This window comes from Callionymus lyra, chromosome 15 (assembly GCF_982586985.1).
Source record: "Callionymus lyra chromosome 15, fCalLyr1.hap1.1, whole genome shotgun sequence".
In the NCBI taxonomy this organism is placed as follows: domain Eukaryota; kingdom Metazoa; phylum Chordata; class Actinopteri; order Syngnathiformes; family Callionymidae; genus Callionymus; species Callionymus lyra.
The window spans coordinates 12,053,371-12,079,892 of NC_141832.1; the positions used below are offsets into that span (position 1 = coordinate 12,053,371).

The 26,522-nt window shown below is 38.8% G+C and overlaps 1 protein-coding gene across 1 annotated transcript in view; it reads right to left on the minus strand.

Moving 5' to 3' along the window:
- Positions 1–7,489: 7,489 nt before the first annotated feature.
- baiap3 (BAI1 associated protein 3) overlaps positions 7,490–26,522 on the minus strand; it is a 46,063-nt gene continuing 27,030 nt past the window's right edge. Inside the window, exons 11-34 of the mRNA XM_087809814.1 lie at positions 24,528–24,633; positions 24,356–24,463; positions 24,192–24,284; positions 21,919–22,022; positions 21,718–21,835; positions 21,397–21,521; positions 19,256–19,346; positions 17,947–18,003; positions 17,777–17,874; positions 17,647–17,698; positions 17,437–17,588; positions 17,197–17,320; positions 16,216–16,356; positions 16,054–16,149; positions 15,598–15,813; positions 13,656–13,724; positions 13,506–13,585; positions 11,184–11,292; positions 11,021–11,092; positions 10,868–10,951; positions 10,566–10,686; positions 8,186–8,309; positions 7,914–8,119; positions 7,490–7,746 (exon numbers count right to left, since the gene is read on the minus strand). Of these exons, the coding sequence (XP_087665940.1) occupies positions 7,643–7,746; positions 7,914–8,119; positions 8,186–8,309; positions 10,566–10,686; positions 10,868–10,951; positions 11,021–11,092; positions 11,184–11,292; positions 13,506–13,585; positions 13,656–13,724; positions 15,598–15,813; positions 16,054–16,149; positions 16,216–16,356; positions 17,197–17,320; positions 17,437–17,588; positions 17,647–17,698; positions 17,777–17,874; positions 17,947–18,003; positions 19,256–19,346; positions 21,397–21,521; positions 21,718–21,835; positions 21,919–22,022; positions 24,192–24,284; positions 24,356–24,463; positions 24,528–24,633 (2,650 nt within the window). The 3' untranslated portion in view covers positions 7,490–7,642. The remainder of the gene's footprint in view (positions 7,747–7,913; positions 8,120–8,185; positions 8,310–10,565; positions 10,687–10,867; positions 10,952–11,020; positions 11,093–11,183; positions 11,293–13,505; positions 13,586–13,655; positions 13,725–15,597; positions 15,814–16,053; positions 16,150–16,215; positions 16,357–17,196; positions 17,321–17,436; positions 17,589–17,646; positions 17,699–17,776; positions 17,875–17,946; positions 18,004–19,255; positions 19,347–21,396; positions 21,522–21,717; positions 21,836–21,918; positions 22,023–24,191; positions 24,285–24,355; positions 24,464–24,527; positions 24,634–26,522) is intronic.

Genomic DNA, 26,522 nt, shown 5'->3' on the forward strand with positions numbered 1-26,522 from the left:
CCTGAAAAGATTTCTCTCCTCTGGTCCTGAAGCGTGTTCAGGAACCATCAGTAGATTCTGATCCACAGACCTCAGAGCCCGAGCTGGGGTGTAAGGCTGGATCAGATCACTGATGGAAGGAGGAGTCTGACCATGAATAGATCTGAAAGTAAGAACCAGAATTTTAAAGTTGATCCTGAAAGAAACTGGAAGCCAGTGAAGAGTTTTAAGGATCGGAGAAATGTGAGCACGACAACACTATGTTCAAACAAGTAGAATAAATTGCTCCGGAAAACAGACAGAAAACCCAACCAAGGTAATAAAAACGACATGATTCAACATCATCGTTTCATAGACTGGAGTCTAAAAAAAAGGTAATCCAAGCATGTTGTTATCATTCCAGGATAAGAAAACTATCCAACAATGAAGCGTAAAAGCCTCCGGCTGTTTAAAAAAAATTGAACCATAGAGTGAGTCGAAGACTGACCCGAGAGCAAGACATACGACGACGACGAGATCCACTTAATCTGAATCGACTGAACCCTTAAGTGTAGCTCTGGCACTTACTCGTGTCCTCCGGCTAATATGATTCCGGATCAACCCTTTCAGACGCCTGGAAAGCAGCGTGACTTTTCCGTGCTGCGATTCATGCCCTTTCTTGATCTCTCACGGCAACATAATGAACACCTCGTGGAGGGAGATGATTTTTTTTTTCATCCACGGGTCACTAACGTGCAGAGATCGCACGCCGAGAGTCAAGGACAGACAAAAATGATGGTGACCTTATGACCCCTCGCTCTGGCTGTTGGAACATTTCTACATGATAATGATGTGGATTTTCATTTAGTGTACAAGCTTGAGTCGAGAGTGGACAAAACAGGGACGAGGATCAGCAGCATAAGCTGCAATACTTCAAGCAGCAATTAAATAACAATAAATTAAAGTGACAAGTGGATAACGAAAACATTTGCCGACTTAAAAACAGATGGAAGTTTTCAATGAAAGTTTCCGGAAACGGGTCAAGAAAGAGATACGGTTCCAGGCTCTGAATCTGAAGTTGTTTTCGCTTCATCAGATCCCTGGCGACTTACCTCGTCGTCCACCTCCTAGTCAGACTCTAAGCAATATCATGTTGTGAGTCTGTATATTCAGTTCTTTTTTACCATTTTCTGATCCATCTGTTACAGTGAGATCAGCAAAACTTTGATCTTACCACTGGTAGTACTAGTAACACTAAAAACGTTTAAGCTATTATTTCAAACAATGTGTCTCACTACAGTACTATGTATGGCACCACTAAACAGATTTACAGTAGTGTGTCACAGAGTTTTATATGAGGTATTTTTTAAGTTACTAGAAACTAATACAACAAAATCCCAACACTATTGATCCCTTGTTTAAAAGTGAAAATCCACGATGCAATGTCCCTTTATAAATAGTATAATGTAAGAACAAACCATGTATGAGTTCAATAAACACTTTTATATAAATACAAATGTTTTACTTACCATGGATAGCGGTGGTGAAACTTCCCATAATCCGCGATGAAGCGAAGCATTCGCAAAAAATCGAAGACACACCCATAAAAATAATAAAATGAAAAAAAAAAAAAACATGATGTGGCAAAGCTGCACAATATCAACTGCGACAATAGTAGGGATCACTCGGTAAAAAGAAAATTGGTAATCGTGAAAGAATGTTTGAGATTGCGGTAACACTACTCTGGCACTAGGGGGAGCCAGAAACACTCACTTAAATCCAACCGATTGGGTATTTAATAAAGAACTGAACAAGACGTTGGACTTTTAAATACCTAAGAAAATGGGAAACTTAACGAGTAGCAGTATGACTTAAAAATCAAATTTAAAAAAGAGGCAAAGACTTCAATATACTGTTTATTCAAGGCCACAGACATCTTTCTAAAGTTGAATCCAATAAACAGCAACACTTCATAGACAAATAATTCACTTTTACAATAACACATTCGAGGTGCTCGGCGTCATAAGATCCACCTCACAAGCTCCTTCTTCGATTCTTGGATCTCCAAACAAATCATCAGATATTTCCTGAAATGTGTCCCTTAAAAATCGAACGTATCCGAGAGCAACTAGTTTGTCACAGTCTGGTTCAAACCTGAAAAGACGAGCCGTCTCTGATTAAATCGGTTGGTTTCGTACATAGTTAAGTAACACATTTTGATCTAAATAATTTCGTGTTTCTTCCCGTCACGTCTATGCCATATACAATAATGCGATCGGAACAAACATTGAAAAGGTTTCTCGACGTCTCCAGGCATAGATATGTTTGGTGTCCTCACAGCTCCACGGGTGATAGAAAACACGGACACAAGCATCTACGGTGAACTTACATCACGCTCAAAAAAAACGCTGTCGGTGACACAATACTTTTGGTGCTAAAAGTTTTTTTTCTTTGCTACAGTTTGTCTTCTCGGAACATCTCTCGTCAGTATAGTTATCAAAAATAAAAAGGACCACGTTCACATATAAAAGTACAACTTTCTAAACCCTCATCTTTTTGATATTAACAACCTTTTTTCAGCGCTTTTATCTCGTAATAACTACAATCTTTTTCCTCGTTTAATACTTTTAAATATATATTTCGTTACGGAGTTAATTGGCATCTTGTGATTTTATATGAAATGTTTCCCTAAAAAATACCTATGGAACCCGATTTATTCTGAAACATTCATATTTCCAAATGTATTGATTATCAATGTGTGTGTATTTAAAATGACGCAATATCGCATTATAATAATTAACTTATCTTTTCCTTACTATAATATATTTTAAGATTGTTATATATTCATCCTCTGAACCGGTTCGTCAACACGATGCCCGTTTTTTTCTTTCAGATAAATTCTACCAAATCAATATAAATTAAGAATTATCATTTAATAAATATAAAGCTCGACAATATTCAATGTTTAAAAAGGTGGGTAGAAATTTCCTGGAGGGATCACGGCTGCCAGATGGAGTCACTTTAGTTCCTAAAGGACACTGTCGCTGATGACGATAATAGAACTCGCAAACAAACAGACAAACAAACAGGAGCATCTGCTGGCTTAGTGACATCGCCATGGCAACCAGGACACATTGATTTCTCTCCAACTATTAGGTGGACAGGGTCATGGGCAGCTTGTTGCTGCACCTGACAGGTGAAGGCTTGACTCACACAAGAGAGACCCCCCCTGGTGTTTAAGTGGTATCTGGGTTTCCCCCCGAAAAATACTATTTTAGTTTTGTCATTTTTTTAACTTGTCGTTTAGAAGCTGAGTTTAAATTTTAATAGATGAAAAAATCCACAATTTTGGAAAACTCATCATCCTCAGCAATTAGCAACACAACGAAAATACAAAATAAAAAATACATGACTGTTCTTGTTGGCAGTTTCTTTCATCTAACCTTTTCACTTCAACGCTGTTCGGAGGGGAAAAAAAAGCATTTAATAATTTAAAGGAAAACAAACATTTCTGTTTAAATAATTCCCTTTGATGATCCAACCTTTACATTTATAGAAAGTTCTAATTGATATTTTTCCATTTACCTGGTGTGACTTATATTCAGGTGTACTCTGTAATAAATGAGGGTGATTTAAAAATACATGTTTGGGTTACTTTGATTGCAAACAGTTTTTAACGGGCAATCTTATCCCATTCTTCTTGATATACTATATAGTTCTGTTTTTCTGAACACCTAAAGGGATAGTTCACCTAAAAATTCCAACTTCACTTATTTTCTACTCACCCTCATGTCGACTAAGGGTTGGGATTCTTTTCAGACTCATCTCTTCTTTCTTAGAGTTATAGACAAAAATGTTTGTTCATTTTAATGTAGCGACTGGAGCTCAGTTGTCTTTGTCTTCGTCCATACCGCTCGTCTGTAACGTCCCTCTTGTATTTAAGCCTCGACGAGAGGAATTGTTAAAAAAAACAAACTTTAAAAAGTCTGTATTTTAAATAATTAAAAATATAGGTTTCTCAGCTACATGTTAATCTTCATTTGAACACATTACAAATACCAGTGAGACTGGGCAAGATTTATGCTTGTGGAAGATTCTGCTAAGAACAAGACTAATATAAAGACAATTTCCAATGTTGAGTTTTCAATACAAACGGGACATTGATTATCAATTTAGAATTTTGAGAAGTGTTTTTGGATGAAACTGGAAAAGACAAATGCAAAACTCTTTATAGATTAGCAATTAGCATCACAATTAGCAACGCAACAAAACCATCTCAAATAGAGTTTGAAAGTATGTATTTTTGTGTATTTATAGTTCAATGTGTCTGGGCTTGATCCGATTAAAGTCTGACTTTAGAGATGCTTGGATTGAGGCAGGGGTTGGGCAATACTACCAGGGGCCACATAATAAACCTTCAAAGGGCCTTCAAGCCAAAAAAGAGTAGTAAGTCAGCAAGTAAAATAAACCTAAATACGCCAATAGAAAGGTTTAAGTAGGAACCTTTTGTTAAAAAAAAGGATATTAAATAAAAGCATTTCTTAATCAACTTAATCTCAACATTAGTTACTTGCTTAAAATAAGTATTTACAAAAAGGACACAAAAAGGAAATAAAGACATATAAAAATAAATAAATAAAAAAAAAATTTAGCGGGAATATCTTCTACATCATCTACTCTGATCTCATGAGGGCCATACATATACAAATCAAACGGTTGCATGTGGCCCCCGTGCCTCACTTTTACAAGGTCTGGTCAAGTCAACTGCAGCATTAGTAGATACAAGTGGTTCCTTCACAACGTCAGACTGAGCTGAAGAGTCATTGATCTGCGTCAGTATCTTATCGGACACATTAACTCCTGCACAGAAGATCAAAAGCGCAGGTTCAGTGTCTGCAAACATCATTTTAAAAAACGCAGTCAAAACAGACCTTTTTTTTTTTTTTTTTTTTTCCCAGAGTGTGATCCTGGAGGTGAGATCTAAATGTCCGCTCCGGTGTCTGTTAGATATGCGAGCTAAAATAAGCCCAAAGAGAGAAAACATGTCCTGTTGCCTGGCAACCATGAGCTTTGGGACACGCTTGTATAAAAGTTGCGTTTCCTCGCACATCCGTCTTTTATTGCCTCATACGTTCTATTTGCAGAGTGAGGACGAAAACCTCCCTCTGTTGGGTCTGATGTGGGAAACAGTTCTACTGCCGATATTCTGATTCATGTTCGGAACATTAGTCGTTCAATGAATTGACTGAATTAAATAGAAATAATTATTGAATAAACATTTGTACAGTCTATATGTAGACAAGAGTAATATAATAATCACGTGACTAAATAATAAGAAAACAAATTAAAAGTTACAAATGAATAGGTTTAAATGAATTAAAATCATTATTAAGTATATAATGCTGTATACATAGATATTTTTACTAAGCCTTATAATAATATATGATGATTCTAACTTTAGACATTAAAACTTAATTAAAAAAAGAGGATCGCTGATGGTTAAAAAACGAGTTTGAAAATGATTACGTTTTACTAGTAACCGACAGATTTTCAAAATAAAAACATGAAGCATTATTTTTTTCCTTCATTTTACAGCCATAAACTACATTTATATATATAGGAAGTACAAGAGTTTTTGGAACAAACTCTTCCTTAGATCGAATGTCATCGTTTGAAGTTAGAATACGTTGAATTTTGGAAACACATTTGAAACAAATCATCACATTTTTGTGCATTAATGATACATAGCGTTAAATAAATAATCTTTTTTAAATGTTTAAAGGTGAAACAATGATGGAAACATAAAATGTCAACAGCTGGCAGCCATGATTTTAAACTAAATCACACCAAAATAAATGATCTAACTTGTCTAATATGAGAATAATCATGATTTAATTTCATCTTAAAACCACTTCCATAACACTGCACCATACTTTACGTACATCTTTTGAAATAAAGAATGTCTACATGACCTTGGATAACATTCTTCGTTCCTTTGAGCAAAGACTTCTCTAAATACTGCTACTTAGTCACGTCTCCTAGGTGATCGTCTCTAGCTAGAAATGATGTGATTAACTCTAGACTTCGATGTTTATTGTCATATGAATCATAGCTGCTGTGACTTTTATGAATTCACTGCCGTCTCGCTGCATAATCCTGGTTTAGGTTTGCCCTTCTCGCCATACAAAAGTGGTTCAAAGTGTGTATTTTAAGAAACATTTCTTCAACCAAGCTTGGGTCGATGGTCGGAAAGCCACAGTGTGATGCGTTTCTCGTCTCAAAAGCAGTTTCATCTGAGGTATAAACTCCAACTCTACCACGGAATCATATCAAGTACAATAACTTCAATAAAAAAATACTACTGACATTTAGGATTAACTACCCATTAAATCCTAAAATATGTTGAGGTGAGACAGGCTGCACAGTGACGGGATGTTGTTTTTTTTTCCTCTTGTATTTTGGTTTAAAAACTACTACTGAGTATGAGGGACATTGAGGATTAAAAATAAAATACAAGATTGCTGTATTTTGAATGAATAAAAATGAATAAATTGGCACATTAACTCCTGTGTTGTTCTCAGTTTTATCTTGATCTTTAAAGTATATACTTTTTTGAGTATTGTTTTGATTGTTAAAGCGCTTTGTGACCCTGGTCTGGAAAAACGCTATATAAATAAATATTACTTACTTACATTGAATCTAAATATGGCACCTAAGTCAAAATAATGAGGAATATGTGAATAGATAAAATATTCTATGCGTCTTATATAATGTCTTATTATGCAGTTCTACCTTTGATGTCTCTTCATGAGAGCAGGTCGGGATTCTTGAGATATTATCATTAAAGAATATACATCATTACATCCAACGTTATCAAGCACATTGGCTTGATTATAAAGTTACGATGGAAAGAAAAAAAAAAAGATCCTTAAAACAAGATGATGCCAAAACTTCAAAAATGTTGTTATTTAGTTCACTCTGATAAAAACTTAAGATCATAACATGGACTTGATATATAAATATTCAATATATATTCATATTAACTAAAGTTAGTTGGTTCTTTATTTACTAATTTTCAATTTGCTATTAAAAATAACAGGAAGTGAATAACGTTCCTTTTTGCAGCATTTATTTGTATTTTTACAAATAGAAGTTTCCAAAATGATTTAAAGTAAATATTTTTTGATGTTCTGTTTATTCTTACGACCAAATTGTACAACTGTAATCTTGTAAAAACATCAACAAAGTCTGTTTAAAGGGAAAAAATTCCCCAAATGTATCAGTAGATAAGCATGTCTACCCTTTTTAAAAACAGACATTATATTTGACTACAACTGTGATAGATCTCGGATAAAACTTGAAATGTTTAGTCAAATAATTGGTGTAAATGTGAGAAACAAGTTAAATATTGGATTTGAAAATTCTCCTTTTCTATTATCAGTTTTCTTAAAATCATTGAATGAGAATTTGAAATTTTTCTTTTTTTTAAATCGTCGATGTCCCTCATACGTCACCGAAAACCGATCCAACAATACAGTAAATATCATGAACGCTCCTCATCTTTTTGAGTGTGTAAACATTGTACCGGTACAAAAAAAAAGCACACGACAGGTGGGCGAGGAAAACGGCAAACGCTGGCGGCCGAAACCCCCCACTCTCACGCCGAACCCCCACACTCTCACTCTCACTCCTCCTCCATCGACTTCTCGATCTCCTTCAGCCTCCGGACGAACTCCTGAGCCTCTCGGTCTCCGACCCGGGCGTCCAGCATCCTCATGATTGGCTTCTCTGGTGGCGAGAGCAAACAGATGAGAGCGAGACCAACACCTGACATGACGACTGAAGATTGAAAAGGCTTTTTTCACGCTGAATTGGAGAAGTAATTGGAAAAGCCAGACCCCCCCCCGCCCCCTCAGGAGATGTCAGTATTACACTCGAGCGAGAGGAAGAAGTACCGCTGGGTTTGCTGCGAGAAAGATGGAGGATGAACGGCTGGACGCTCTTCCCCGCCGCCGTGGCGTTCGGTCGACCCGGCCAGCAGAAGTCGCTGAGCGGAGCCACGGCTTCCCCGGCGAAGTCGTTCGTGGACAACCAGTCGTAGTCCATGACGATGAAGTTCAGACAAGCGAATCTGTGCCGGTACTGTTCGGGACTCACGTGGCTGCAGACGGGATGTGTGTTACTAGCGTTGGGGAAAACACGATAAGAGCGATCGACGTTTACTTACAAGTAAAAAAGCTCGTCGAACACCGGGTGCAACGTTTTCAGCTTGACTTGTGTGCGTTGGCTCTTGGCAAGAGGGAAGAGGTGGTGAGGACAGAGCTCCACGATGATGAACGGGTCACTTAAACCTGCAGGTTTGGAAGGAAATATTAACACAACTTTTCCAAAGATACCTTCTCTGTATACTTTCCGTTACGTTTTCTGCTTATAAACGACACAAAAACAGCGAAAAAAGGAGATATTTGACATAATATTAATACATTTCAGACCATCATTAGTAAATTTTTATTTATTTACTGTAAGAAACAGCTCGGAATGGAATTATTATTATTTTTTCCAGATGTTTACCTCATGAATTTGGTATTGAAAGTTTAGTTCAGAAACTGGTATCGAAAAGTTTTCAATGGCTATGCATCTCTTGTGCTGTGTCTCAAATCGCATACTTCTCTTAGTATACTAGAAGTTAGTATGCATCAGGATAGTGTACATACTAACTAGTACGCAAATTCTCCACAGATAGTATGTCTCAAATCAAACACTGCTGCTACACACTAAAAGGAAATGACTCGACAGCTTCTTCTTCTACTACTATTTAACGATGTTTCAAGCAGCTGTTTGAACGCTATCGCCACCTGCTGGCAGCACGTTTTGCAACTTTGGAAAAAGAAATAAAGAAAAAATATGAGAATCAAAATATTCGCGAGATATTTAAGCTGGTATCAGCAGCGAAGACGTGTTTATCCTCCTACTGCTGCGGAAAATACACCTGTAAGTATATGAATATATATGCATTTATATATGACGTAACTTCCGTTTTAAACGTCGTTAAGATGGCGGCTGTTTAGGGTGGTTAGTGTCCATCGAACCATGCTCAGTTTTGTGAGTGTTAGTACGCCAATTTAGTGTGCATGGCGCAATAAATTTCGCATACTAAGAATTGAGACGCACTAACGCACTAAAAATACTAACTTTTAGTACGCTAGTATGTGATTTGAGACACAGCACAGGACTAAACACATATTGCAACAAAAAAAATCCATGGAGTTTTACTTGTTACAGCCTCCAGGAGGCGCTGTAGCAGGAACCAAACATGCGAGGAAAAAGGGTATAAAAGATAAAGTGCAGAGTAAGATGATAGTTTCCCAAACAAGAGATGGTGGCAATGCAGCAACAAACAAGAACAAAAGGGAAAAGATAGTTTCAAAACAAAAACACACACCGTCATGATGAAAATTGAATGTATACGATGTAGGTTTTAATGAAGGTGATCGATCCGTTTGGTGAAGAAGGAGGTGAGCTTAAGCTTGGAATCAATGATGACATGTTGGAGACGGCAGCGTAAAGCTCAACACAAAAAAGTTGATAAAAGCTTTCATAGATAAGGAAAGCAGATTAACTGCAGTTTTTTTCCATTTCATTTCATTTTTAATAATAAAACATATTTCTGTGTAAATATCGTATCTTACCGCTGATAAAAGTGGCCACTTTATTACCTTCTGTTGTTTGTGAAGTGCTTAACTCATTTCAAACATTTTTTTATATAATATCAGCCATAAAAACTATTTGAATTCTGTGGTTGAAAACAGCTGAAAATGCATTCATCAGCAGTTACAGTCGTTAGCTTGTTTCATCCAGCTCAAGAACCCAAACAACCAGGCTCCCGCTGAGTTTTTAATAGGACATAACAACCTTAAAAAACGGTGTTGCTCTCTGCAAGGTCACTCTGTATCTCGGTCTGTGTTTACGAGTGTTTTGCTTTTGGTCTTTGCAACTAAAGCTAAACTTAATTCATATCATGGAAAAAAATATATTTTGAATTCAAATACAAAGAACCTCAACACATGTCATGATAGAAAAAATACTGCAAAATATTTTTTTAAAAGGTTTTTATGTTGTGTAGAAATGATGATTAAACTGTATTCACTACTACTACAATTTACTCCTTTTTCACCTTTAAATGGTTTCATGTTAAGTCGCCCGTTTTACTTGTACAAGTGAGTAAGAAGAACATAGTTCACTTGTCTGTCTGAATCCTTTCTGAAGCACAGAGCTGTTAGTTCGCCACTATATTGTTCTTTTTATTTGCGTTTCGTTCTGGGTTTTATCACACTTGCTGCACCTTCTATCGTCTCCTCTGTACTGGAAATCTAATTTCCCGAAGGACATCTTCAGAGAGATTAATAAAGTCTATCTAATGACTTGATCCCAGGTTCACAAGCCATACATTTTCTTACTCCTAAAGTTGAATCAGTTGTTGTGCAAGGTCGGGGTTAGTGTTTGCTTCTTCAAAGATCATATAAAGCCACCTTTTGTCAGTGATAAAGTTATAATGATAAAAGTTATCGGCAAATACGATTCTTTAAATCTTCACTTTCAACGTTTACCGTTGGCGTCCAGAGCGATGATGTCGGCGGCGTGCAGGATCTCCACCGTCAGCCTCTGCTCCGGGGCGTCGTAGTAGCACTTGACGCTAACCCGACCGAAGCGGGTGTGTTTGAGTGTTTTCTGCGCAAAAGAAAGACACGTCTGTCTAGATGCCTCTTAATCTCGCGCACGTATAGCATCTCGCTGTAATTGTCAGCCATCGCTCCCGGCGACGACGGATGCCCGATCGGAGGTGAAGCTACCGGATCGATTCTACTCAACCCAATTAAAGGTAATCGGCTGTCAGGACTCGTGAACGGACCTGATGGGAAATCTTCTCCAGGTAGTACTGTTCGATCAGCTCGAAAGATGAGCACTTGTTCAGTCGGAGCTCCTCGTCCAGTCCCTGGGGGGAAATCCAAAGATACTTTAATAACTTCCCGTCAAAAATTGAAGTTTTTTTTTTATTTAATACCTTGAAGTCACCACTTTTCATATCCTCCACTAACAGTCCGTTTCCTTTGGCGTGGAAGAACTGCAACAGAGTCTGAAAAGACAAACGCGTGGATCTCATCCAAACCAGTTTCCAACTGGGTTCCAAAAGAAGATGCTAAGTGACAGCTAGGATAGCTCCTCACCTCCACCGTGTACTGGAAGCGGTTGTAAAACTCCACCTGAACACCGCGGTTATCCGTCACCGCGTCCATAATCATGCGTAGCAGCAGCTCCCACATGCTCTGCAGAACTCTGTTCGGTGACATATTCTGTTATGAACGCCGTCAGCGGACTCACAGTGTTGTATAGAGTTTCCTTTGCTTGAAGTACACTAACGTAAAACATGTGTGAGTTGTAATACTTTCTATAAAAAAAAAGACATCAGACATTACACACCCCTGCCAAGCAGCTCATTTCACATTACAAAACAGAATACAACCCCAAGTGTCTACTCTCACCATGATCACTTTACTAAAATATTATGACCATAGGTGGGATTTGGAACAAGGACTAAGATAGTCATGGTCTTTATCTTTTGCTTCAGCTCTTTTGGCAGACGACCATATATACGTTATTAACAATGTCACAACCTGAAGCTGCCATTACTCAGAGCAGTTTTATAAAGTGGGGGGTTTAACGCAGCGACATGTGACATGACTGATCAATACTCTGGCTCAAATCTGTCCAGGTCGTTCACAGGATTATCGCTATGGCAACGAAACAGGTCTTGACAAGGAAGGGGACACTTCCAGTTATTGACATCGGGGGGGGGGAGGAAATCAGCACCTCCAAATCTGAGTCCATTGTTCTCAGCCCTCTGCTTAGTAATGAGACCCTACCCAAAATCGAGTTATTGTCTCAGGGTGTTTTTTTGAAAACTAAATGGATCGTTAAATTGAGGCGGCGACTGCAGTAAAGTGGCCTTTTCATTGATCTGTGGTGGCGAAAAGAGAGTTAAAATGATATTTCACCCAAAGAAATCTGTTACTTTTTAGAGACAAGAATGTATGTCCATTTTATTGTAGTGACTGGAGCTCAGTTGTCTTTGTCTTTATCTTCCTCCAAAAAGAGACATAGTAGTACAGAGAGTAAACTGTATGCGCTCTGGAAGTGATTCTGATATCAACCCGGAGTACTTTTGGTGTATATCGCTTGTTATTCTTTAAACTTCTGCCACAAAAAAAGCTTAAAATATAGACCTAAGCCCGATTGGATAAGTATTACCTGTGGACCGAAGGTGATTTGTCAAATTGCGGAGATTGTCAGAGATTTAATTGCGTGCGAAAGCGCCATGTCTGTGATTTGTAATGTAGTAATTGAACCGCAAATTACCTACTGTAATTCGCCTAACAAGGGCGTCGGGTGATAATACTAGTCCGAATCTACCTCCGGGGCGTTTATTATAGTAATTGTGCACTTTTCCATCTTGTCACGTATATATGCTACTTTTCTCTTTCAGTAATTGCATGTCTTTTTAGATCTGTATCTCTACGTAACGTCAGTAAAACAGACTATTCTAGAGACGTCGCTTATCCCGTGTCGATGGACTTAAAATAACACAGAAGTGGAGGGTAATTTACAAATAACCAAAGGTCTACAGGTAGAACTAATCCTGTGCGAATAGGGCTTTATTTATTTTTTTACGGAACAATTCTTAATGTAGAGGCTTCAATACAAGATGGACGTTACAGACGATCAATATGGAGGTATGTGAATGTTTTTAAGTGTCTTTTTGGACGAAGATAAAGACGAAGACAACTCCACTCACTATATTAAAATGAACATACATTTTTTGCCTATAACTCTCAAAATAAACACATTACTCTCAACCCTTAGTCGACATGAGGATCAGTAGAAAATGAGTTTTGGGTGAACTATCACTTCAAGCCAAATGGCAAAGCTCTTGATATGACTGTTGATCTAGTCCTTACTATCACCGATTGTCATGAGCGGTCGGTAGTGACGGAAATAACAGAAATGTGGGCTTAAATGACCGGTGAGAAGCACAGTCATCTGGGAGAGGCTCGTTGTAGAACAGCTGCTACTTTGCATTAGAAGGATTGGGAATCTGATTGGGATGGTTCTTGGATGTATCGCCGGTGAGGTGGTAACTGGTAAAAGACCAAGGGAAGGACCAAGTCTACCAATTAGCCTGGGAATGGGTTGCCATGGGAATAATTTGAAGATGTCACTGGGAAGAAGAAAGTCTCTGTCCCTGGACAAGATCCTAGATAAGCGGAAGAATACAAAAGACACATTTCTGACCACGTTTTGTTCAGAAAACTACTTCCTGCTCTACACTTTTTCTCCACAAATTGTTTCACATTACGTCAAACCCCATCAGCCTCACAGGCACTGAGGTACCAAAATGAGCAATCTGGCAGAAAACCATCCCAGGAAACCATGCTGTAATTATGCTCTAGTTGAGCCACATTTTCCCCCCACCGCGCTGAAAGGGTAATTACCTTGTGAGATTTTCCTTTACAAGGTTGTCGGTGAGGATGACCATCGTGTCTTGTAAGTATTTCATGAGCGGAGCGGCGGCCTGGAGAAAAGGTTAGACCATTGGAGCAAAGAGAGAGAGCGAGAGAGACATGAAAGTGCCGAGGACATACGTCGTCGTTGTTGATGGAGTCCGGGGAGAGACTGATGTGCTGGATAGAACGCCGGAGTTCAGGCTGCATCTGCAGGGAGGTGAACAAAAGTCGGTCTAACTTGAGTGCTTGCAAGGTTGAAAAACATCTGACTGATTAGAGTTTTTTTTTTTTTCCATCTTTTATAAAAAAAATCTCTGCAGCGTTTCAGGACGACTGAGATTGGACGATCAAAACCAGGACAATTTACTGCGTATTTGGTTGAAGAAATGCTTCTGACAACTCAGTTTAAGCACCATAACCTGATGCAATTTGGTTTTAGAACATGATGAATGATTAACCTATTTTTTAATGTTGATTTAAAAGATTCTTGAGACATTTGTCTTCAGGTATAAGATTATAAACCAATATCACTTGACTAAGATGACAATATGATGATTTAATGATTGATTAAAAGTACAAAGTACAATTAAATTGTCATTATATTTTGTTGGAAATGTGTCCATATTTTCCATAACAGATGTGAGGCGGTTGTTGATCATAACTTGGTATAATTATTGATAAAAAACATTAGTCTGTCATCTTTGATAATGTCACATGTGCAACAAAGCGGAAATATGATGTTTGATTGATCGATTTCAGTAACATTGAAATGTTAATGATAATTTTAACTGGTATAGTAGTCATCCTCTAGACGAGATGATTGTAACTCATGGAAAGTATCTTAAATTGCCGTTTTAAATGATCTGATACCTATTGGGTGAATATCTGAATCTGTTTTAGACCATCAATATATATGGCGCACGATAATGAATAATAAAAAATAAATCAATTATTAACTAAAATGGATTTTAGACATTAGAGAGTAAAATATTAAGGGATCACATGGAAGACATTGCGTTGCGCTGATGCGCTTCTCTTAATTTGAAAGCCGGAAGTTTATTTTCAAACTTCTGAATACCGTTTGTGTTATTTAACATAACAAAACACATTTATTTGACTTTAATTTGACAGAAATAATAAAACTTGAAGAGTAATACTAAGGAGCCTTTTGGAACAGTACTACAAAGCCTCCCGGAGTAGTACTACGAGGCCTCGCAGGGTAGTGGTACGAGGCCTCGCATAGTAGTACTAAGGAGCCTTGCGGCGTAATACTACAAAGCCTTGCAGAGTAATACTACAAAGCCTTGCAGAGTAATACTACAAAGCTTCAATGAGTAATACTACGAAGCCTCGCAGAGTAGTACTAAGAGGCCTCGCAGAGTAATACTAAGAGGCCTCGCAGAGTAGTACTAAGAGGCCTCGCAGAGTAGTACTAAGAAGCCTTGCGGAGTAATACCACAAAGCCTTGCAGATTAGTACTACGTGGCCTTGCAGAGTAATACTACAAAGCCACGCAGAGTAACACTACAAAGCTTCAATGAGTAATACTACGAAGCCTTGCAGAGTAGTACTAAGAGGCCTCGCAGAGTAGTACTACGTGGCCTTTCAGAGTAATACCACAAAGCCTCGCAGAGTAGTACTACGAGGCCTCGCGGAGTAATACTATGAAGCCTTGCGGAGTAATACTACAAAGCCTTGCAGAGTAGTAATACGTGGCCTTGCAGAGTAATACTACAAAGCTTCGCAGAGAAGTACTAGGAGGCCACGCGGAGTAATACTATGAAGCCTCATGGAGTAATACTACAAAGCCTTGCAGAGAAGTACTACGAGGCCTCGTGGAGTAATACTATAAAACCTTATAGGAGTAATACTGCAAAGCCTTGCATAGTAGTGGTACGAGGCCTCGCAGAGTAGTACTACGAAGATTGTGGAGTAATATGATAACAAACTTTTGTATTGGGCCTTGGGTTCTGTATCTTTCAAAACATAAAAGTATGATGTGACCTCGACCACAGTGTGAGTAGATGTTTGGATAAAGAGTCCATTCATTAACGGAAATATATTCTAGTTTGTGCCGCACCTTGTCCGTGAGCACAGTGATCAGACGCTTTGCTTCTCTCTGCAGGTCCCGGTCCATGTTGAAGAGCTGCCCGTTCAGAGCCTTGTAGACCTGATCCTTCCCCTCCGAGCCGCACGACTCCTCCATGGCCCGCTCCACGCCGGACCAGTCCAGGTCGCGGGGCAGCTGACCCAGGAAGACGCGCACATGTTCCGTGTCGTTCAGCGCCACGCAGAGCTAGCGAGAGAGCGAGGAGGAGCAGAAAAAGAGGAGAAAAGAGGGCGAGAGGTTCGAGACAGGAAGAAGAAGGAGAAGAAGCAGGGCTACAGGGAGGTGGAGGAGTGGAGCGGCAAATGACTACGACACGAAGCTGGGCTTCAGAAAAACTGAACTCCTGCTGAGCACCGAGCGATGCCAGAGGAGGCTTTTGTTGACTGAGATTGACCTTCTCTGGTTCCATCCTGCATCGGGCAGTACCTGCACAATGAAGGTCTTCTGATCGCGACCCAGCTGGATCCTCTCGATCTTGCGTGTGAGCATCTCCGAGTAGCAGACGGCTTCGCTGCAGAAATTCTGACGGAAGGGAGAGCGTTTCAAAAAGGTGCACTTCGGGGGAGTGAGCGCGACCGAAGCACTTACGTCGGTCAACCGTGTGACGAAAATGAAAGCCCCCGCAGAGTCGGGCCAGGCCATCTGAAGCCAGATCTCTCGAACCTGGCCGAAGCACGTGGTCACCTCCACCGCTGAGGAGCTGTGTTTGGCGCTCGGGACGGACTCGAGCTGCGAACAAGAAACACGGACCATCAAACCAAAAAAGAAGAGACGGTAAAATAAGCAGTAAATTGACGAGAACATTTCCGACGCTGAGTGAAAACACTCTACGGCTAAATGTGGACCAAACTGAAACTCTGGTGATTGCTCCTGATGATAAGGTTCCAGGGTTGAGTCATTACTTGGGTGACTTAGGTCAGTCTGTCAAACTGAGCCTGAGAAACCTGGGTGTTGTATTTGATAAAGACATGTCTCTTGTTCGACACTGTAGGAAACTGACCAGAAACTGTTTCCTTCAACTGAGAAAAATCTCTAAACTTAGGAACATGTTGTCACAACATGATCTGGAGCTTGGAATCCATACGTTTGTTTCTTCTCGTCTGGACTATTGTAACAGTTTATTTTCACGTCTTAACAAGAAGGATCTGTCTCGAATGCAGTTGATTCAGAACTCTGCAGCGAGAATTCTGACCCGCTCTAGTAGAAGAACTCACATTTCTCCGATCCTTAAAACTCTCTCGCTGTTGCTCCTAAGCTTTGGAACGATCTTCCTCTTTCTTTGCGCTTGATGGATCTACTGACTCCTTCAAGAAACATCTTAAGACGTTTCTATTTGTTCAGGCTTTTCCTTGATTTTCTGGAACTACTGTTGTGTTCTCAGTTTTATCTTGATCTTTAAAGTATATACTTTATTGAATATTGTTTTGATTGTTTAAGCGCTTTGTGACCCTGGTCTGGAAAAGCTCTATACAAATAAAAATGACTTCCTTACTTACTATTTAGAACAACAATTTTCAACATACATCATTATATTTTCCCCATGTTTCTGTGAGAACAGCAGGAACCTACCTCGTCCATCTCCACCGCTTTACACATCCTGTCAGACGACCGGTCGTGAACAATCTGTAGATACTTTTGAATGGAGGATTTGAACCAGTTGTGAAAGCCGGTCAATGCCAACATTTTCGCGTCCCTGGAGGAGACACCAGATCATCTTTTTTTTAATAAACTCAAAGTTCGCTGACATTTAGAAAAAAAACAACAACTCAATTGTGATGTTGTGTTATTAGGGGTTAGGGGATGACGAACTTGAGGGGGAGAAAGTCGCGGAATCCTTTGAGGATTTTCAGCGATATGAAGAGTTCAAAGATGGTTTCTCCCATGGCTTGAGTGAGTCTGGAAGTCTCCTGCTCCAGAGTCCCACACACTCGCTCCATGGCCACGTTGACGTCATCCGCCACCTGATGAAACAGAAAACGGCTTAAAAACCTACCATAACACACGGATTAATAGACGCACCAGCTTCTCCAGCTGCCTGTACAATATGCTGAAATAATCCACCTTCACGGCACTGTGGGAACACAAGAAAAAAGGACATAGTAGTCTCCACAGAAACCATCTTGTCAGACTCCCTCGACCCATTTATTACCTGTAGAAGAGTTTGTTGTAGACGTTCTGGCCTCTCTGCAAATCCCCGCACACGGCATCGACTATAAGAACCAGCTTCTTTAGCTGCTCCTCCAGACTCTACACAAAGAAAAACAGCCTTAATAACGATCCCGACAACAAGAGGAAGGCAAAATTGCAGTTAATACGTACGCCGTCCTCTAGCTTGTGTCGTGCGATTAAGCTCTCGTACCACTCGGCTGTACCTTTCTGTGGAAAACGGCAAATTAGGTTTAACATTAGCAGGATTTCACTGAATGGAAACAAGAGTGTTGAGTATGTTTTAGTTATATATATATATATATATATATATATATATATATATATTACTTTATATATGAAGGATATTTTAAATGAATCTAATATTTTTGCAGCCAGCCTATAGTGGACACTCAATGAACTGCGTTTTTTAACCACTTGGTAATAACTTTGATTTTCTTTTTTTCATCTTGCAATTTACAAGTCATAAATAGTCATAAAATCTACTCTTTAAAGTTATGTGAACCCTTTGTAGTTATACTGTAACATTTGGATAAATAACAATAAATAAAACACACACACACGTTTGTATTTTTTGCGTTACACACTTATACACTGTTAGCTGGCTAAAGATTTGTGATAATGTATTTTTAAAATTAAATAATAACATTCAAAGAAAACGAAACATAAATTATTATCCAAGTTAGGTTACATAAAAAATAGCTAAATTAGAATTTAGATAAACTTTTGTTCAAGGGAACTTCAGTAAAAGTTAGAAATAATAATAAAAGCATGATATTTAAGTAAGTAAGTAAGTAAGTAATATTTATTTATATAGCGCTTTTCTAGACCAGGGTCACAAAGCGCTTAAACAATCAAAACAATACTCAAAAAAGTATATACTTTAAAGATCAAGATAAAACTGATAACACAACAGGAGTTCCAGAAAATCAAGGAAAAGCCTGAACAAATAGAAACGTCTTAAGATGTTTCTTAAAGGAGTCAGTAGATCCATCAAACACAAAGAGAGAGGAAGATCTTTCCAAAAGCTTAGGAGCAACAGCCTGAAAAGATTTCTCTCCTCTGGTCCTGAGTCGTGTGCGTGGAACCATCAGTAGATTCTGATCCACAGACCTCAGAGCCCGAGCTGGGGTGTAAGGCTGGATCAGATCACTGATGTAAGGCACTGTCTCAGAGAAATACTGTATATATTATTTCTTTGTTAATTTGTGTATATTTGCCTCATATCTATGTACTGGACTTAAATGTGTCAAAGTCAAAGTAAAAAAAACAACAAAAAAAAACAATTTTTTTAATTGAGTATAAGTTCCCAATATGAACCATCCATTTTTTTTTTTACCCATGAATCTAAACCTCTGTATTTTGAAAGAAATAAAGCTCAATCTACTACGTTTGGGCGTCAACAGCATAAAGAAAATACAGGTTATTCAGGGATTAATACATTTTATTTGTCCAATTTTACCTTAAGAGCCGTAACAATATCCAGATGCAGTTCATTTCGGAGAGGACACACGGTTTTAAACGCCCGCATGTTCTGCATGTAGCCAATCCCCCTGGTGCACAAGAGACAAGATAATTATGATACACAACTGCACTCAGACCGGTGGCTTCATATTGTGCACTTCTTCCTGAAGAGGCGATGAATAGTAAACAACAAGCAGCATCTCAGCAGTGGGGAGCATCGCTAACAATGTGTAGCATAAACGTGTGTTAATGAGGTCCATGTATGTTTTCGAAAAAAATCAGGCTTCAGGAATTCATTTAGCCCTTCTGCACGCGAGGCAAACCCGTGTCCGGATATCGAGGCAGACACTTCCTTAATGAATCATTTGCATATAGATTTGCCGCTCGCGCCGCGGCTCGTCGGATGTTGGGAAATGTCAAGAGAAAGATTTAAACAGGTTACATTTGACTTTCAGAAGTGAAATAACAAAATGCTAGAATTACCCCCCCCTGGAAAACAAGATTTTAGAATATTAGAAATGTTTCATAAACAGGATAACTTATTCTATCCTTAATCATAGCATCCCTAATCTTCTAATATATGCTCGGACTATTAATAGCACTGCAATTAAAAGATATCCGAGGCCAGGAAACGCACGCTTGATCACTGTCAAGGCAGGTCGTAAATATTCATTAAGCACACACACACACACACACGTAATATTATTTACTCATGCAATTTTTTTTAACTGCGTATTTGAGGTTTTTTTTATGTATACAAGAGTGGAGAGGAGCAGCAGGACATCTTGATAATGGTAAAGCGAGAAGACATTTTCGCCTCACTCGCACTTTCTGGCAAGCTAAGGCCTGTAGCAATGTGCACTCGGTACACGGTGTGAAGTCACCAATCAGGGCCGTCCAGACCATAGTCGATTTTGGCGACACGTTTTTACCCATGAGAAAAAAAACTGTAAATCCGCTAGGTCTAAAGTTAGTGTAAAGTCAGTTTCCAATTCGGAGGCACTATCAGTTATTTGAGTTTCATTCCATTCTGCTGCTGCTTCTTTTTCTTCGATCAGGGGTTTAAAACGAATAAGTGCAGGCAGAAGAAGCGACTATTATTACTATTTTTGCTTCACAGATGGTTACGAAATAAAGAGCATCACACCAAATGTCATCCTTTATGAAGCTTTGATTAAATAGTTGAGATGTCACATATGTCTTATATATAATAACGCATAAAATTTGACAAAAATGGCACAAATTCACAGAAAAACTGTATATATATTAAATTTGTCATTCAGTAAAAGTTGCTAGAAGACCCTCCCTGATCCCAGGAATGGACCTCCAATGCCCCCCCCCCAAGCCAGTCTAGTTTGAGATCCCCTGTTCTTGATGAATCTACGAATACAGAGGTTTATTGAACCTGCGACACAGGCGGACGAAATATGTTGCATCCCCTGTTTCCGTACACTCTATACTGACTCCACAATCACACTAAAAGACGGGTTGAATGCGACACTGAGAGAGATAAACACTAAAAGTATTGACCATAAAAAACATCAACATACAAAACTTTTATTGGCACATTTGTAAGGAAAGTAAATCAGTGATATCAGAATATTGAATGGTTGAATTTAAGTTTTTTTTCAAGTTAAAAAGCGTTTTTTTTTAAATAATTTAACATTGTCTTTATTGAAGGGTTGAATTATGTATTTTTTTTAACATTGTTTATTGAATAAAAAAAGGTATATCTGACCGTCGGACATCATTCCTGCATTCCTCACAAACCACAGGAAAAAAAGTGAGATCGAACGTAAACTTTTTTGAGGCGTCAATACGAACTTCACACACCGTCTGGAAAATACTTGGATGCAATAATGGATGCAGATTACAGTAGCGTTTTGATGACTTTTTTTTCCTCGCAAATGTGAATCAGCACAATTTGTTTTTTCTTTCCCGATTAAAAACAAGCATGTGCTTCTGCGGTTTAATTTGTTGTAGTTCATTTACAACAAAAACAATGTCCAGTCGGGTGTGAATTCTTGTGGATAATGAGTGACCGTTAGTATCGTTTCGATCGGTGAAAAAAAGGTCGTGTCATGCTGGCAGATGACACGGGTGAGTGCTCGATGCGATGTGATGGGGTGTGACTTTTACCTCAGCATGAGCTCGTAGCGTGTAATGGCGGCGGCGCTGGTGCAGGGGAAAACCTGCCGCATGTTCTTCATCAGGCACAGACAGTGCTCAGTGTACAGCCTGAAGCTGTCTGACAGCTGCCTCTCCTGGACACAGGAAGGGCCCCTCAGTTAGAGCTTCCACGGCACTCTCTCGCTGTGAGACATTTTTGGCTGAACCAAAAACCTTCATGAATGTCAGTGAAGAGCTGAGCTAATGAAGGTGATCGCTACCAGGTGAAGACAGGCCTTTTTTTTTTTACCCCCCACCGTCGCCCCCCCCTCATTCTCTTTCTCCACCTACCAGGTCTCCCCTCACAGCAGGGGGGTCCCAATCTGCATCGATGGTCCTCAGGAGGCGCAGCAGCAGGGAGTAGCACACTCTCTGTGTTCGATGATGGTTGCTGTAGCACTGCCAGCGGCTGAAAAAAACACAAAAAAAACAGTGACCTTTTACCTGATGATAATACATTCATATTTGGTCAATTTCCGCATTAACACTCACATAATGGCCTGCTGAAGGGGCGAGAGATCTGTTTGCACAGCGTGGTGGGTCAGGGCGGTCCAGGCCGGGGGGCTGACTTGACCGTTCCAGTTGTAGGGTTCCCTCTGTTGTGAGAATAAAAACTCAGGGACACGTCGAGACCATCATATCTGGAGCCGAGACTTCTTAGCTATAACCCGACCACTCTGTCATCTGAGCTTTGCCGCCCAGATCTTTTTTTTTTTAAGGTGGAACTTTTGCAGGACTTATGGGGTAGTATTCGCTTTTATGTCTTAGGTAAACAATGAACATTTCTTTGGTTATGATTATAGCCGTAAAATGTCAAGTAAATGTCGTATTAAAACTCTTCACTGGCTTCCAGTTTCTTTCAGGATCAACTTTAAAATTCTGGTTCTTACTTTCAGATCTATTCATGGTCAGACTCCTCCTTACATCACTGATCTGATCCCGACTTACACCCCAGCTCGGGCTCTGAGGTCTGTGGATCAGAATCTACTGATGGTTCCTGAACACGGTTCAGGACCAGAGGAGAGAAATCCTTCCAGACTGTTGCTCCTAAGCTTTGGAACGATCTTCCTCTCTCTCTGTGTTTGATGATCTAGTGACTCCTTTAAGAAACATCTTAAGACGTTTTTATTTGTTCAGGCTTTTCCTTGATTTTCTGGAACTCCTGTTGTGTTCTCAGTATTATCTTGATCTTTAAAGTATATACATTATTGAGTATTGTTTTGATTGTTTAAGCGCTTTGTGACCCTGGTCTGGAAAAGTGCTATACAAATAAAAAATACTTACTTACTTACTGACATTGTTTTTATTGTTGCTCTTGTACATCTTATATCATCATAGACACCTCTTAGACCCACAAACACACATGAGGATTCACCACTTTAAAAAAAAACAAAACAGAGCCAACAGGAAACAACCAGGTCACAGCCCTGAATCCAGTCTTTTACCATTTTTGTTTGTTACCATTCCACAAAAAAAAAGAAAAAGAAAAGGTTTTGTTAAGCAAATGTGACTTTAAATGCAAAACATCAAATCGAAAAATAAATCAAATAATCATGAATTAATTATGAATTAAGATTATGAATAATATTTCTGTCAGAAAAATGTGTTATGTTTGGAAAAAAGTAACTGATTTTCTTTGCTTTTCACATAAACACACTTATTTTGTTCAATTTGACTGGAAAATAACACAAAAAAAGGAGAAAAGCTAAAAAATCTATAAGGGACCATCTTGTTGCAGAGAAACCCCCTGATTATGTTGAGATGTAATTATTATGCACTTAACGTCTTTTTTTCCCCCAATCATGCCATTTTATTTCTATTGTTTTTATCTGAAGGTCAAACCATGCGGTTATCCACTGTGCTATCCACAATAAGCAAGTGGATGGCACAAAAAAAAGTTGGGAACCTCCCTCTTTAAACGATAAATGTCTTCAAGTGCAAATTAATTTTGATAGTAGAGCTGTGTAACTGCTAAAAGAAGAGTAAGTGCTTTTTGTCCTCTTTGCCAAAACGGTATTAATGTTCAGTCGTTGACGGTTCAACTCCAAAACTGTGTCAATGAAAAATCCCAGAAAATATTTAAACCACTTACATGCGTTTTTGTGAAAATAAAATCCCTTCTTAACCTTCTTTAATTAATTTTTTTTACCAGCAATTGATTGAAGCGCTTTGCAGTGGCGTTTATAGATAGCGTGGTAGAACCTTATAACGTACCTTTAATAGTAACTTGCATGGAAAAATCAATGCCCGAATTAAACTTCTTATTTAAATTAAACCTAGTTTCTACGATCTTCCTCTCTCTCTTAGCGCTTGATGTATCTACTGACTCCTTTAAGAAACATCTTAAGACGTTTCTATTTGTTCAGGCTTTTCCTTGATTTTTTGGAACTCCTGTTGTGTTATCAGTTTTATCTTGACCTTTAAAGTATATACTTTATTGAATATTGTTTTGATTGTTTAAGCGCTTTGTGACCCTGGTCTGGAAAAGCGCTATATAAATAAAAACGACTTACTTACTTACTATTTTGATAAGCGAAACACCATCTCACTCCCTCTCAGTGAACTCATTGCAGCAGCTTTGTGTGTTTAGACATTATGGAAAATCTCTAATTTCGATTTCAGAAACCGTTTGTAGCGATCTTTCAAGAGTTGATTATAAATAAAGATGAATCAATAATTAGTTAAACGTATAAGGTTATGGAATAGCCATATATAACCAGTAACCAGTCAGATTTTCAACTTGGAAAATCCAGGGATTACCTCACCTTGACATGGGCATGTTCGTACTCCACAATCTGACACAGCAGTTTCCTGTGGATGGAGGTGTTGGACTCTTTCTTCGAGTAAGCTGTATCTCTCTGCAGTTTTCGAAGAAAGCGTCACGGTCACACATCACTCCCGTAATCACATCTCAAATGTAAACCTCCACCTGATTGGTGAACAGCTTCAGGATCAGGTGACACTCCCCCTGGACTTTGGACGCGCTGGATCGGGGCTCCAGTTTGAACCAGGTATCGTAGCCGGCGACGGGGACCTCCTGCCGGAAAGAAAGCCGAAATTCAATCTTCTAAAAAGGCGTTTGGTCCCGTTTGAAGACTCACGCTCAGAGGGATGTTGAGGCAGCCGAGGAAGTCGTCGACGTTCTCTTCCGAGCAGGACGACGAGGAGCCGTTTGCTCGCACCGACTTGGCGATCTGCTTGAAATACCTGAAGGGAGGAACACTCGGGATCGTTAAAACTTGAAAAGATACCGAGTTCACGGTTCATTTATCTCTTCAGAAACATCAAGAGGGTTACTATAGAAACACGTGTTCTCTGATGTTGGAAAATGGTTGGATGGCCTTCGCATCACCGAAATCACGCTTTTGAAAAAAAAAAGTGGATTTCGTCCCCGAGTAGAAGGACCTTTTTGCTGGTCGACTTGTTATGTTTTGTTAAAATGAAATACTACTGTAGTCAAGAGACATCCTGCAGTACTGCGAGTTTTGCTTTACCTTGAAAAATTTCAGTTAAATAAAATTATTAAGACATGATAATGTTTTTTGGATAATAGTGGGATTTTTAGGACCTTAATTAATGTGTTGATTTAAATTTTTCTTAAATCTTAAGTTAGATCTTGGACCTCTATTGTACTCATCAGTATATCCAATACTAATAACTCTCTAATATTTACAATGTGCACAATTTCTCGAGAGGGTTTGTCACCGCGCATCATATATGGGTATCATAAGGGACTCGTTGTATAAACAAATCGGGGCGTGACTGCAGCTGGCTGGAGGAGTTAAGACCATTATTACGTCATAATGGACTCCGCTCTCGTAACCTCTCATTTGCCGAGATTTTCAGACGGGGGGAAGAACCTCACCAGGATGAGGACGACTTAAAAATTTGAAAAATATAAGTAAGTCAGGAGACTTGGGTTTTTCACATGAGTTGCCCTTTAAAGTGCACGTAGAAAATTAAATAAACAAATAAAATAAAAAAGGGAAACTAGTTAAAAGTTAACACAGTACAGTTATTATCTACTTATTTTATTTATTAAAATGAATAAATACTGAAACAGAAAATTGTGTCAAATGGCATGTCATTGACTCTGATTCTTTTTTAAGTAGTGATGAACAAACAAAGCTAAATGAATTGTCATTATTTTCGGAGCCCACAAGATGGCACTTTCTATTCTATAATTTATTATTTTGAAAAGAAACTCAGATTGTGTTTAAACAGAGGGCGCCACCTACTGGTCCCTTATAAATACGACACTGCTTCATGAAGCTTTACTCCACTCTCTACCATCTCTACTCATCATGGAGGCTGGAAACAATCCTAAAACTAATAGTTAAAAGAAAAATGGCTCCCATGAGGTGATTAAACTAATTAGTTCTCCATTTTATTCAAACAAATGTCTATTTTATGAAGTAAAATAATCTTGTGTGCTCGGTCCACAGGGTCAACGTTAAACTTGCAGTATCTCTGCTTGACTTTCAAACCCCAAAGGTTTTTCAGTTCTTAATTAAATGTTTGTTTTAGAGAAATTGAAAGAGACTCATTTAACTTTCGTTCAAGACACACACGGTGGTTATACTCCTGCTGTGGAGGCAGATCAGAATGTAGTGATGATATGGTAGTTAGGCAAGTATAGAAGTAGGTTGGTGAACAGCTGGAAGTAGATGCGGATCCATCTGTTGTCGTGTACGAAGGTATGGATCGAGGCTGCTAGATGACTAAGTAAGTGGGTAGGAAAATGAGAAGAAGGCCATTTGGACCATTAAGTGATTCATCTTGAGTATATACACATCTGAATGATTCTGAGCTGCATTTTATAAAGATGAATGTCTTGAGTTTTTTTTTTATATTTTAAAAAAAAGATATATAGTTTAATCAATATACAAGTAGATAAGAATATTAAAAGCATCTTAACTTAACCACCACAAATGCATGTCAATATTCTGGTTCACTTGTTTTCCTGCATATCACAAACTCAAATCAATATTTATTGGAAACTACGAGTCGTGGTGTAAGATTTTTAAACTTAAATGCTTAAAGCCCTATAGTGTAAGAATTAAAAAAGTCTTTCTGGCTCCCCCAAGTGTCGAAAG